This window comes from Idiotropiscis lumnitzeri, chromosome 2 (genome assembly GCF_059441095.1).
Source record: "Idiotropiscis lumnitzeri isolate Australia: NSW breed Sydney's pygmy pipehorse chromosome 2, RoL_Ilum_1.0, whole genome shotgun sequence".
In the NCBI taxonomy this organism is placed as follows: Eukaryota; Metazoa; Chordata; class Actinopteri; order Syngnathiformes; family Syngnathidae; genus Idiotropiscis; species Idiotropiscis lumnitzeri.
The window spans coordinates 28,058,295-28,072,145 of record NC_142392.1 but is presented as its reverse complement, the minus strand read 5'-3'; the positions used below and the strand labels follow the sequence as shown (position 1 = coordinate 28,072,145).

Here is a 13,851-nt window from a genome sequence, read left to right as displayed (position 1 = left end):
GAGAGAGCCCTTAAAGCTAGCTACCACGTCGCTGAACTTGTGGCTAGATAAAAAAAAGTCTCACTCGTGGCAGAGGAATTAATACTTTGATTCCTGCCAATATATCAGCTCTGTGTTCATCCAAACAGGCACAGGTTTCACACTGAGTATAAATGTGAAAGATTTTACGATACTTTATTCTTTGTTTATTTGATTCATATTCAAGACTTTTAATAGGTAATTTTTCAATGTTAAAAAACACTTTTTTTCACATTTTCAGCTGGTAGTGTGCCGCGGGATTTTTTCAATGAAAAAAATGTGCCTTGGCTCAAAAAAGGTTGAAAAACACTGGCCTAGCACATAGCTAAAGATGTAGCTCCTCGAGCGACAGTGCGCACAAGATTTAAACGCCTCATAAAAGTAGTCGACAAGAGGTCCGAAAATATTTGTTGCAAACCGTACTTCCCGATATGGACAACATCGGGACGGGAGCGGAGACATGTCAAGCGTTTTGCATCCACATCCGACTGGTGGTCGAGTCGCAACATGGACCCCTGTTTGACCCCGACTGTGCATGACATTGACGACAAGTGGCGACCGCGCACCAGCGTACTCGAGACGGCGCATTTACCTGATGAAGTACACTTGTTTATTTGGCATTGGCATTCCATTGACATTTTTTTTCATTTTATTTAGCATTTTGTTGACAGGCGACTAGCGCCTTTGCACATGGCATTACAGCATCTTGGCACAATCTATTTGCAGAGAAGATTTTGCGAGAAGTACCCTTTTTCTCCTGTTCTTTGTGACATTGTTCAAGTCATGCAAAGTAAGATATTTGGAAGGCTTCTACACATGATTTTTGTACTTTTATTTTCCATTGAAAGTAATGTGTACCACTTGGTCAATAAAGAAAACAGTTATGTATTTCCTGCATTTATTTTGATTTTGGTCCGCGGACTGAAATTTATTGTGATTCATCGTTATTGAGGTAAAATTGCTCATTTTATTGCGATATTGATTTTAGGTCATATTGCCCAGCCCTATATTCTCTCCATCACAATCGTGTCTCTCAGCCTGCTGTTTAGTGGTGAATTTTTTAGCACAAACGCTGCAACTGAATGGCTTATCTCCACTGTGTGTTCTTGTGTGGTATCGTAAATGTGACTTTTCAGAGAAGCATTTTCCACATACTGAGCAGGAAAAAGGTTTTTCTCCACTGTGTGTTCTTGTGTGTCTTGTTAACGTTGACTTTTCAGAGAAGCATTTTCCACAAACTGAGCAGGAAAAAGGTTTTTCTCCACTGTGAGTTCTTGTGTGTCTTGTTAAACTTGCCTTTTGAGAGAAACTTTTTCCGCAAACTGAGCAGGAAAAAGGATTTTCACCACTGTGTGTTCTTGTGTGTTCTGTTAAATGTGACTTATGGGAGAAGATTTTACCACAAAATGAGCAAGAAAGAGGTTCTTCAGTGTGTGTTCTTGCATGCTCTGTTAATCGGAACTTTAGAGAAAAGCTTTTGCCACAAACTGAGCAGGAAAAAGGTTTTTCACCACTGTGTGTTCTTGTGTGTTCTGTTAAATTTCCCTTTTGAGAGAAGCATTTTCCACAAACTGAGCAGGAAAAAGGTTTTTCTCCAGTGTGTGTTCTTGTGTGGATTGTAAACGTTGACTTATGCAGGAAGCTTTTGCCACAAACCGAGCAAGAAAATGGTTTTCCTCCACTGTGTATTCTTTTGTGTGCTATGAACCTTGCCTTTTGAGAGAAACCTTTTCCGCAAACTGAGCAGGAAAAATGTTTTTCTCTACTGTGCGTTCTTGTGTGCCTTGTTAAATGTGACTTTACAGAGAACCTTTTGCCACAAACCGAGCAGGAAAAAGGTTTTTCTCCACTGTGCATTCTTGTGTGGATTGTTAAATCAAACTTTCGAGAGAAGCATTTCCCACAAACTGAACAAGAAAAAGGTTTTTCACCACTGTGTGTTTTTCTGTGCCCTTTTAAAGACAGCTTTGAAGTGAATGAGTCAGTGTGACATGCCTTTTCACTTTTAGCTTGCCCATCATCATCATCATCATCATCATTAGTATCATCATCGTCATGAGCATCTGATAATGTGTCCTCATTTTGTGCTTGTGATGGCCCCCAGTGGTCTTCATCACCTTCTGTTGCCACGTGACGACTTGAACTGCTGCTTGTAGGCTCCGCCCCTCTGTTGTCCTCACTCTCATCCTTTTTTTTATCTTCAGTCTTTATAGGGAGAATGTTCACTGGTGACTTGTTGATCTCCTCTTCCTCCTTTTTGATGTGAGTCAAGTCTGGCCCCTCTTTCACAGAACGGAGATCGTTTTCACTGGCGTCTGCAGGACACAAAAAGACAAACACACATTTGGTTTGGTCAAGTCAAAGCTCATGCGGCGACTTTGTCTTATATTGTTTTTTACCGTGCTACCTTGACTTGTGCCTGCCGCACACGGAGCAATGCGTGCGACCCCGATTTGGACCGGACCATGGGGACATTTCCCAAAATTACGTCCTACGATGTAAGCCTCCCGTTAGCCGCACAACAGTGATAAACGAGCATTTAAAAAGGAAGCATGTTGCGGCCGATGCTCGATTTCATTCTGGACAAAGTCACAGACGTTTCTGGAAGCTAGCTGAAGTTAGCACACACAGGCTATCGTGTGCGTCTGATGGAACACCTGTTGTGGGACCCGAACATATTGATGCAGACCACTGGGGGCCATCGCAACATAATGTCATTGATAGAATAGGAATCCTTCAAGTGAAATATGTTTACAAGTTTTTCATTTTGCATTTAGAGATAGTTTCATCGTGGGTACTTTTTGCTTCCATTATAATCTGGATCCCGAAAAGAATTAAAGGGGCCCTGGAATCAGAGTGGCTATTTATTGCATGATTTACGTGTTTGTTTTTTTACCCAAAATGACATTTATCCTGCTAGTATATTCCGACATTCCCCTTTTTACTTTTTTTAAATACAATTTCTGTTTCTAAATCAAATTTAAAAAAGATTATGTTTGAAGAGACAAAATCCCTACACATAAGCATTAAGCAACAACACTTTCACTCTGACTTTCATGTTGACATATTTGAATAATGACTGTTTATATTAAAGTTATCCAATACATATTCAAATTAGACTAAGATACACCATAATATTATAAGAGTTCCCTGAATTATTTTGTAACTGCAATGATGCTTAACAGCCATAGGGTGTCAGTAATGAGTAACAAAGTAACACAAGACCTCCCACTGATACATCATTGTCATTTGGATAAATTATCAAGAACTATGAGTTGTGGGAGAGATGCAAACCACCTGAGTCACAGGAACTTTATTACCAGGAACTAAATGTTCCTGGACTTGTTGGTAGAAAAGGGGGTTGTGACATTCTCCCTTTTTCAGCCCATAGTAAGCCAAAGATGCAGATGCATTCCTTGCAGCATGCGCTTGATCACTGATGAAATCCGTGCAACTCTGGATGGATGCATTCAATGTATTTTAAATGTTTTGATGGGGTGAAACTACGCACACGTGCACAAAACAGTGCAGGGCCACCCGAGGTTCATTGACTCTCATACGACCAAGCCAGTACAAAGTTCATAAATAAAAAAAGACCGATACGTACTTGACTTTTTAAAAAAAAACAAAAAAAAACGTAATATTTTGTGTTGTATCCACTAAAATTGATCAACCGCCATTGATGTTTTCGCCGCAGTGTGCACATTTTGTAGAGTCAGGCAGAATTCCTTCCGGAAGGAATTGCTTGAACAAGATATAAAAACCAGAAATTTGAAAATGTAAAATAATCAGTTCAAATTTTATACTGGGAAAACATGGAGTTCACCCCCCACTATTGGTTATTCTTTGGCATTTATTTTCTGCACTGATTTTATTTGGCATAAACAAATGTTTAGCAAACCGACAAGTAAAAGGCAATATTTAAAAATAAAACGGCAATAACCTTGAACGCATTTCCCCAAACAACTTAATGTTGTGATGCATATTTTAAACGATAGAAAGTCGTTCTTTCCAAAGCAAATGAGAGTAAGACGGGTACAAACCTGCTTTGTGTGGCACAATACGAGGCTGCTTGCAAACTTCGTCCAGCAGTTGAAGATGTTGCTCGTTCTCTTCTTTTATTCCAGAAAGTTCATCTTTGTACTTGGGTGTCGTTCTTTCACTCATTTTCAAATGATAACTACAAAAAATCCGCACTTGATCTCTGCTTGGCGATGAGTCATGTGCCTCTTTTTGTTAGCGGCTAGCTAGCTAACAAGCTAAGCAAACTACGCCGAAAAGCATCAACGCGCGAAGATGAGGTTATCGGGACACAAAGACTTAATGAATTATGTCGTAGTCCTTTAGAGTAGCACTGGACATCCTTTGATAAAATTACAGTCAGTTCCACACTAAATCAGAAGAATTTAGCGGTGGGCGTTTTTGTTCCGGTGTGGACGGGTCGGTGGATGTGGTCGAGGTCCGTCGGAAGCTGCGCGCTTGCTAATGACGTCATGCTTTAAGCGCGTATTTTCCAAATATATTTATTTGCCTCAGTGGGTTTTTTTACACCTGGCTGTTCTATTTTAATATATATTTTATATAATATTTTAAATCGGTTGATAAAAAAATTAACAAAATAACTAAATTAACGCCACATTGGCGAGTCAGCCCCTACGTCACTTCCGCCGATGCCTCGAGAAGCCGCTGCTGCAACTGCTCTGGGACGTTTACGTTTCTCCTATCGAATTTGCAACAATGCTGTGGTTCACTCGGGCTGCTAGATTGTATGGATATAATGTCTGCATATACTAGCAGTGCTTCTCAATTATTTCACGCCCGCCCCTACCAAGAAGAAAAAGATTCGCGCCCCCCCACCACCAATTTTTTTCTGTCTTTGTATATTGAGATTAGATTGTCAATAAAATATCCCTTAACTAACCTACATTGATAAGAAATTTAATTTCGAGAACTATTATCGTGAGGATCTCGAAGCTCAGTACTCTGTTGTGCAAATATTGATGAGATGATAAATATTTGTCATGTCATGTCATTATCCTCACCGCTTATCCTGAACAGGGTCGCGGGAGGGTGCTGGAGCCTATCCCAGCTGACTTCGGGCGAAAGGCCCACTACACCCTTAACTGGTCGCCAGCCAGTCACAGGACGGACATAGACACCGTCACTGAGAGGGAACTGAACCCACGTTGCCTGCACACAACTCAGGCGAGTGTACCACTACACGATCAGTGACATGATAAATATTTACTAATACGTTTTTTGCCAAAATCTTTTGTAAATGTAGCCATAATTGGGCATGGATTTAATTTATTTGTTCCTTGTTAGTTATTTATATGTATAGTTAATTTATGAAGTTAAGTAATTTACATATTCGTATTTGCATTTAATTCTATACATAGTATTGCATTGTTTGGAGGACACGCCCTTGCCTTCCGTTTCCCTTTAAATACTTCCCGGTTTTGGCCCCACACGTGTATAGATGATCAACTGGTTTGACCCTGCGGTCACTTCAGCAAAACTTTATTAAGAATAGAGACAAGGAGGACAAATTATCACCTCAACAATTCACCCTTCAATTCCCTCTTTTGCGGCAGCAGCCAACGAGGTATTTTTTTCGTTTCTATATTGTTTCAGTATGTGACATTAGTTACTTTGTTGTTTTTATGAATGTATTGTCAATTGTATTATTTATTTGTGTACAGTTTTCACGGTGTGATGGAGTAAGACGCCTTCATTAAACCAGTTACAAAAAGAAACCCATTTGTGTTTGTCGTGCCTGCGGAGGGAGTTTCAGTGAAAACTCGACAGTGAAAACGCGTCTGTTTCACCAACGCAAGTGGACAGAAGATGGCGCCGGAGACTGCTTCAACGCTCGTCGAACAGCACGATGGCCGCCTACCATGACGTCGTCACGTCAACCGCAAGAAGTGAACGCTAAGCTCAATTCGCATTTCACACACAAGCAAGACGGTTGCATAGGAGCTACAGTTACAGGAAGAAGCCACAAGAAGCTTGGACTGTTGTTAAGAAACTAATCCAAGGAAAGGGCGATTTTTGTAATTGTGCTATTTAGTTAGTGTGTGAGTAAAGTGTGGGTTGATTGTATAATAATTACAAATAACCACTAGGGATCAATATTTTACATGGTTTACATTGATTGGGAGTATTATATTGACTGTTCAATATGTGCACCGATTCCAAGTTAAAGTAAGACTGCATATCTGGAAACTAATCTTAATACAAATGATGATCCTACACAAGAAAGAGACCTTCTCCTTCTCAGAGCTGAATATAATAAATTGTCGGCTGATAGAGTAGCTAATAGTCTTTTGTGGTTGAGAAGGGCCTATTATGATCAAGGCGAGAAAGCGGGTAAGTTGTTATCTTGGCAAGTTAAAAAAAGACATACCGACAGAGCTATCAAGAGCATTACAACCCCATTGGGAAATATATCTATGGATCCATTGGAAATTAATGATACCTTTAGAGAATATTACCAATTTCTGTATAAATCCGACATGTCAAAAACACCAGAAGCTCAAAATGAATTCCTGGATCTTTATCAGTTTAAAATATTACCAGATGAATTTAAAAAAGAACTTGATAGCGATTTAGAAATGAAGAAATTTCTGAAGCCATTCAAAGTACAAAAAGTGGCAAAACTGGTGGAAATGATGGACTGCCCATTGAATTTTATAAAACTTTTAAAGAAAAATTACTTACCCCTTTATTGAATATGTATAATGGCTCACTTCAAAGTGGGATACTCCCGCCCTCCTTACGTCTGGCGATTATAACACTCATTTTGAAACCGGGAAAGCCCCCAATGGAATGTTCATCTTTTAGACCAATAAGTTTAATGAACTGTGATACTAAAATATTGTGCAAATTATTGGCTAAGAGGTTGGAAAAACACATACCATATCTGGTACATCATGATCAAAATGGTTTTGTACAGAAGCGTCAGGGATTTCATAATATACGACGGGTCTTGAATATAAGACATGAAAAGTACAATACTAAGGATATGGCATTGCTGTCACTAGATGCCAGACAGGCCTTTGATAGAATAGAATGGCCATATCTATTTAGTTTACTGCCGAGATATGGACTTGGTGCTAACTTTCTCAGATGGGTAAAACTGCTATATACTGGCCCGATGGCTAGTATATTAACAAATAACATTGCTTCAAAGCCAATCACTCTAGAACGATCTACTAGACAAGGATGCCCTCTATCACCTATGTTGTTCATTCTTGCCATAGAGCCCTTTGCGATGGCGGTTAGAACGCATACGAGGATAGAAGGGATTAATTTAGGGGGGCAGGAACATAAAATATCATTATATGCTGATGATGTCATTCTTTTTTTAACAAACTTACACAATAGCGTCCCAAGTCTTATTAGCTATATAGACATATTTGGAAAATTATCTGGTTATGATATCAATTACTCAAAATCATCAATACTATTTCTAAATAAGGAAGAAAGGACAAACCCAACCGTAAAAACACCTTTTAATAACGCAAAAGAAGGATTTCTTTACCTCGGGGTGCAAATAACACCTTCAATTAAAACAGTGGTCCCTTCCAACTATGACCCTTTTTGCAGAGATGAAGGAAACGCTGGATCGTTGGATGACTTTGCCTATATCAATAATTGGACGGATTAATTTGATAAAAATGAATATACTACCAAAGTTTTTATATTTATTTCAGTCAATTCCACTGCAATTGTCAAATGCATTCTTTAATAAGATTACCAATACCTTTAGCACATTCATTTGGAGTAGTAAAAAACCCCGGTTGAGATTGCGACTACTCTACCTCCCATATGAACGAGGAGGACAACGGTTTCCGAATTTAAAATGGTATTATTGGGCTGCGCAATTGCGATCTATGGTGTTTTATTTTACAAATGAGATGAATCCATCATGGCTGTCTATCGAACAAGCCTCAGTGTCACTTCCCCTAAAGCTCTACTTATACTCAGCAAACCATAAAACCCTAAAAAAGGAGACTAAAAACCCGTTTGTGAAAAACTCTATTGATATCTGGTATAAAGCACATCATCATATTAAAGACACTCCTCTAATTTCACGTTTTACCCCTTTGAGGGGTAACTTAAATTTTGTGCCTGGCAGGGCAGATGGGGGTTTTAGGATATGGACAGAAAAGGGTATTGCAAGTGTGGGTGATTTATATAATAACGGTATATTGCTTACATTTGAAGAACTTGTACATAAATATCAAATTCATAAAAAGCATTTCTTTAAATATCTGCAACTCAAACATTTCATATCTGCAAAATACAAAACGATCAACATAGAACCTCCCCTTTCAAATTTGGAACGTCTGACACTTTCACACAGTGATGATAAAGGTTTAATTTCTGTGTATTACAACCTTTTGGTCACCCATGATGATGAATCCTCTATTGATAGATTACAGGCATGGAATTCTGATTTTGAGGAGGCTGTAACAGAGGAAGAATGGCATAGGGCATGCCTTAAAGCCCAGAAACAAACAGTTAATACTAGAATGAGACTATTACAGTATAAATGGCTGATGAGAACATACATTACACCTGTAAAACTGAACTCATGGTCTCCTGTTATACCAGACACCTGTATTAAATGTGTAGAGGGACAGGGTTCCCTCTTCCATTGCGTTTGGGAATGTCCGAAATTGCAAAAATATTGGAGAGGAGTAGGACAGACATTGTCAACTAGAGTTGGAATTAACATACCTCATGTTGTGAAACTTTTTGTGCTGGGCATCTACCCCAAAGACTTTGTGGCTTGCACAAACATAACTACTTTGATTGACTTTGGATTGCTACAAGCCAGGAGACTCATTGCATTATACTGGAAAAAAACGGACGCACCTTCACTGGATCACTGGATAAAAGAACTGACAAACAATATGGCAATGGAAAAACTGACGTATGTCATGAGAGGGAGAGCAGAGGAGTTTGAGGAAATGTGGAAACCTTTAGAAAATTTTGTGGGCCAGTGGGGTGCTCAACCACCCACTGTGCTGCCTGTTTTATTTTATTTATTTACTTTTTTGTTTATTTTCTGTTGTTGTTGTCATGTGTATAATGTGTGAAAAAGTAATAAAAATATTGTACCAGACGAACAAGTGTGTACGCACAAAGACGAGAATGCAAGTCAATAAATAAAGAGACACAAGCCAGCAGCGTCACGTTACCTGCGTGTAGTGATGGGTAGATGAGGCATCCTGTATCGTTTCGACACAGTGACACAATGTATTGACACTGTGTTGACACTGTGTTGCTGAATACTGACACCTGGTGGACTTGCAGGAAACATTTGACAGGGTCATCTGACACTGATCTGTCAAACTAATTTTATCCAATTCCATTGATTAGCGACGTGATGTGTTTTTATATAACCTATTTCGTATTACATTCCATCGCACTATTTATTTTCATATTTATCTAATTTATATATTTAACTGAATTATTGTTGTATTGCACTGGAGAGAGGAGCTCTCGAATCTCGTTGCACACTTGAGTACAATGACAAAGGGATTTCTGATTCTGATTAGGCATTTGCTTTCACATTATTTTTACATACACGCAATTTCATCAAAAAATCTTTGATATTCGAGACGCAGTTGATAAATTAAGTGAACATCTGTCTGAATGCCCAAGTAAAAGTGTTGTGAATGACAATGTACTCATTGTAATTCAAGATTTTTATTAAAAAAAATAGTTTCTCCAGCGTTTTGTTATTCAGTCTATTTCTTTTTTTGAGGCAATTTCCCCCGCCTTTGAGAAGATCCTCTCACAAGGCACTGAAGAAGCCGGTGTGCACAACGCCTGTGTGGCTAATATAAATAGGTGAGGGAACGTTGCCTCCATGGACTTCCAGTATAAGAGCGGGTCTTCCGTACGTGCAACGTGTCCTGCGGACATATAGCGCTGCACCTCTTAGTGCGCATCAACAGTGACGTCTTCCATCTTGCGGATATTTAACGCAAAGTAACGCGCCAATAACTCGATGCTTGTTTTGAGCATCCATCCTGTTGACAGAAGCGCTTCCTTATGAACACAGTTTGGCGCGCGACCGCTGTGTCGACACCATTCCGGCAGTGGTCACGTGACTTTCTTAAAGCGGTACGCGCACCGACACGGGGTTTGCCCTGGAAGCTCGGCGCGCGCATCGACTCCTCAGTGTCGCTGGACCAATCACTACCTGTTGTGTTTTTAATCCTGCAAATAAGGATGCCACTACAGCGAGGTCCGATACTGTCGGCTTTATTGACATACGCTCAACTCCACACTGAACTGCGTAGCGCCCGCCCATTGTCCCAGCTCGGGCCAATGGACCATACCACAACATAAAGGGGGTGTATGGGTTAAACCATCACCACCCGGTATATACACACAGATCACACCACATCTCCCCTTTTAAGTAAAACTATGAATGATCTTAAATAGTCCGAAGCATGCTCAACTTAAACAATGACATCACATATTTTTTTCTTCCCAAAACACCAACATTTAAACAATGACATCAAATACTTTTTTTTTCAAAACACCAACATTCCCATCAAAAATCCAATCAGTACATTCCAATGTTACCCCACCTTTTTTTTTCTTTCTTTGGATCAGTTTTTTTTTTTTTTTTTTTTACAGATCCAGTCTAACGGGCTTCCTGACAGGTCTGCCCGACCTTGTTCTGGGAACGCCGGATTGCGGGCTGGCCGTGGGTGCTGGGGGGGCTGACACTGGAGCGGGTACAGCTGCTGGCGCAATGCTAGGCTCCCCCGTTGGAATCAAGTGATGGCGGTTTCTGCGCACAGTCCCACCAGGCACATCGACCATGTAGGATCGTGGTGTTGTGTGCTCGCCAACCACAGTCCCCGTGATCTTTGAGTCAGTCACCCACACCTCTTGTCCAGGTGCAAGCTTGTCTAGAACATGCACCCTGTGGCGCCTGTTAAAGTGATTCTGTTCCGCCAGTCGCATCTCCTTCTCCTTCGAGTTGACAATCGCGGCGTGAGGAAGAGACGGGATCAGCAGCGAAGGGAGAGTAGGGACAGTGGTCCTGAGCCTACGTCCCATCAGCAGCTCCGCCGGGCTGTGTCCGTTTTGGAGAGGAGTGGATCGGTAAGCCAGCAAAGCAAGATAGGGATCCTCAGTCTTCTTGAGGAGGCCTTTTACAGTCTGAACAGCGCGCTCAGCCTCACCGTTGCTTTGTGGAAACTTGGGACTGCTCGTGACGTGCTTAAATCCATAGCTCGCAGCAAAGGTGGCGAAGCCATGCGCAGCAAACTGAGGTCCATTGTCCGTTATCAAAGTCTCAGGCACTCCATGACGGGCAAACATGGACTTGAGATGCACTGTGATGTCAGCAGACTTTGTGAGGGAAAGGTTTGCTACTTCCACATACCTTGAATAGTAGTCAACGACCACCAAGTATGATTTTCCTGCCAAAGTGAACAGGTCCGCCCCAAGCTTTTGCCAAGGTCTCTCCGGGAGTTCTGAGGGCATGAGTGGTTCAATGTGATTTGTGCGTTCTTTAATGCACGTTCTACATTTCTGGACTAGCTCGTTGAGTTGTTGACTTAGGCCTGGCCACCACACAGTTTGTCTAGCGCGCTCCCTGCACTTCACTACTCCCTGGTGACCCTCATGTAACTTAGCAAGGACATCGTTCCGCATCGTTGACGGAATTACTAGCCTGGTCCCCTTTAACAGGAGACCGTCGTGGACGGTAAGAAAGGCACGTTCTGCCCAGTACAGCTTCAGGACCCCGCTACAGGAATTGTTGTCAGTCCAGCCCTCCTGGCACAGTTTCATGACAGCAGAGCACACACTGTCAGCTTTAAGGTTTTCTCTGAGAACGTCCATGTAGGTGGCGCTCACTGGAAGATTGTCGATGACGCTGTCTACATAGATATTTGTGCTCTCCATGAGCTCGTTGTCTGCGCGTGTTGTTTCTGCATGCAATGGTGCACGTGACAGAGTGTCGGCTGTCCACAGATTCTTTCCGGCAACATGAGACATTGTGTAGGAGTATCCCATGAGCCTCATCCTGAAGCGCTGTATGCGTGGTGGGAGAGTGTCCAAGGCTTGAGCACCTAGGAGACTCAGCAGAGGCTTGTGATCGGTCTCCAATCCAAAGTGATGTCCTAACAGGAAATCTCTAAAGCGTTCACATGCCCAAGTGAGTGCAAGGGCCTCCTTTTCGACCTGCGCGTATCTCTGTTCTACCGCTGTGAGGGAACGCGATGCGTAAGCGACAGGTCTCCATTCATCGCTCCACTTTTGCAGAAGCACTGCTCCCAACCCAAAGGAAGACGCGTCAGCCGACACCTTAGTCTCCTTGTTCGGGTCATATAGCGCCAGCACAGGTGTGGAAGAGAGCTCCTCTTTCAGTCTATTGAAAGCTTGTACTTGGTCAGTTCCCCAGACCCAACAGTTCTTCTTCGAGAGCAGGTCTCTGAGCGCTTTATCCTTCTCTGCCAGCTGCGGCAAAAACCTTCCCAGCTGGTTCACCATGCCTAGGAAGCTGCGCAACTCACTGACATTAGTTGGCTCAGCCATCTCTCTGACAGCTGACGTTTTGGCTGGATCGGACTTCACTCCCTTGTCTGAGATGATGTGGCCCAGGAATTTCACTTCTTGAACTGAGATTTCACACTTCCCAAGGTTGAGTGTCATTCCAGCATCCACCATCTTTTTTAGAACGGCATGAAGTCGAGAATCATGCTCTTCCTGTGTGGTCCCCCATACAAGCATATCGTCCATGTGACACACTACTCCTTCCAGGCCTTCTGTGACTTGTGTGGCCATTCGGTTTTGGAAATGCTCCGGCGCAGAAGTAATTCCGAATGGCAGTCGGTTGAAGTAGAACCTCCCGAAGGGCGTGATGAAGGTAGTCAATTTTGCTGAATCCTCAGCCAACGGAATCTGCCAGAACCCCATGTTGGCGTCGAGCTTGCTGAAGATCTTAGCGCCTGCTAGTGAGCCCAGCGTCTGCTCAACTGACGGAAGGATGTACTTTTCTCGCCTCACCGACTCATTAAGCTTGGTTAGGTCGACACATATGCGTGGATCAGCATTCTTTTTAGGCACCACCACCATGCCCGAGCACCAATCTGTGGGCTCCTCCACTCTACTGATGACCCCGATCCTCTCCATGCGATACAGCTCCTTTTTGACTTTGGGCATTAAAGGAAGAGGGATCCTTCGTGGAGTCTTCAGCGAATATGGCACTGCATCGTCTTTCAGCTTGATGGTGTAAGGCTGCTCAACCACCCCCAGACCGTCGAATAGCTTCGGATAGCAGTCTTTCAGGGTCTGAATGCTAATGCTGTCCAGACGAGCTACTAGGCCCAACTTCACACTGGCTGACCTACCGAGCAGGGCTATGTGCAGGCTCCTGACCACAAACACTTCCTCGACAGTCTCTCTTCCTCGCCTCCGCAGCAGGATGTTCGTGGCCCCCAGCACATCAAGTGGAAAGCCGCCTGGACCCAGCAGGGGTTTAGGTGCTTTGTGTAGGGAGGGTTTGTTGCTGGTGTACACTGCATCGAACACATATTTCGGAATCACAGTCACATCTGCGCCAGTGTCAATTTTGAACCGGACTTTTTTATTTTTCAGTTTGAGATTAACAGTCCATGGGTCATTTCCTGCTGCCACAGAACCTAGAAACAGGCTTTCATCCTCTGAGTTCTCCTGAACCTCATTGACTGATTTGGCTGATAGGCACACTCGTTTAAAATGTCCTTTTTTTCCACAGCCGTGACATATGACATCATTAGCAGGACATTGGCTAGGATGGTGCGATTGACT

General features: G+C 42.4%; 3 protein-coding genes across 3 annotated transcripts in view; 1 reads left to right on the top strand and 2 right to left on the bottom strand.

Moving 5' to 3' along the window:
* LOC148342186 (uncharacterized) overlaps positions 1 to 13,851 on the bottom strand; it is a 334,990-nt gene that overhangs the window by 131,779 nt on the left and 189,360 nt on the right. The gene's annotated exons all lie outside the window — the stretch shown is intronic.
* LOC148342192 (uncharacterized) overlaps positions 1 to 13,851 on the top strand; it is a 100,553-nt gene that overhangs the window by 34,683 nt on the left and 52,019 nt on the right. The window lies entirely within an intron of this gene.
* Positions 114 to 4,397, bottom strand: LOC148342193 (uncharacterized). The gene is made up of 2 exons (XM_088287564.1): positions 4,062 to 4,397; positions 114 to 2,333 (listed from the first exon to the last, which is right to left on the bottom strand). Exons 1-2 carry the CDS (start codon positions 4,183 to 4,185, stop codon positions 1,003 to 1,005), a joined length of 1,455 nt encoding a protein of 484 aa, XP_088143690.1. The 5' UTR covers positions 4,186 to 4,397; the 3' UTR covers positions 114 to 1,002.

What these genes read in the sequence shown, in the direction of transcription:
- LOC148342193 (XM_088287564.1), bottom strand. Translation starts at nt 4,185, where the DNA reads ATGAGTGAAAGAACGACACCCAAGTACAAAGATGAACTTTCTGGAATA. An exon ending in TATTGTGCCACACAAAGCAG is followed by an intron (nt 2,334 to 4,061) that starts GTTTGTACCCGT and finishes TGTGTCCTGCAG; the next exon opens with ACGCCAGTGAAAACGATCTC.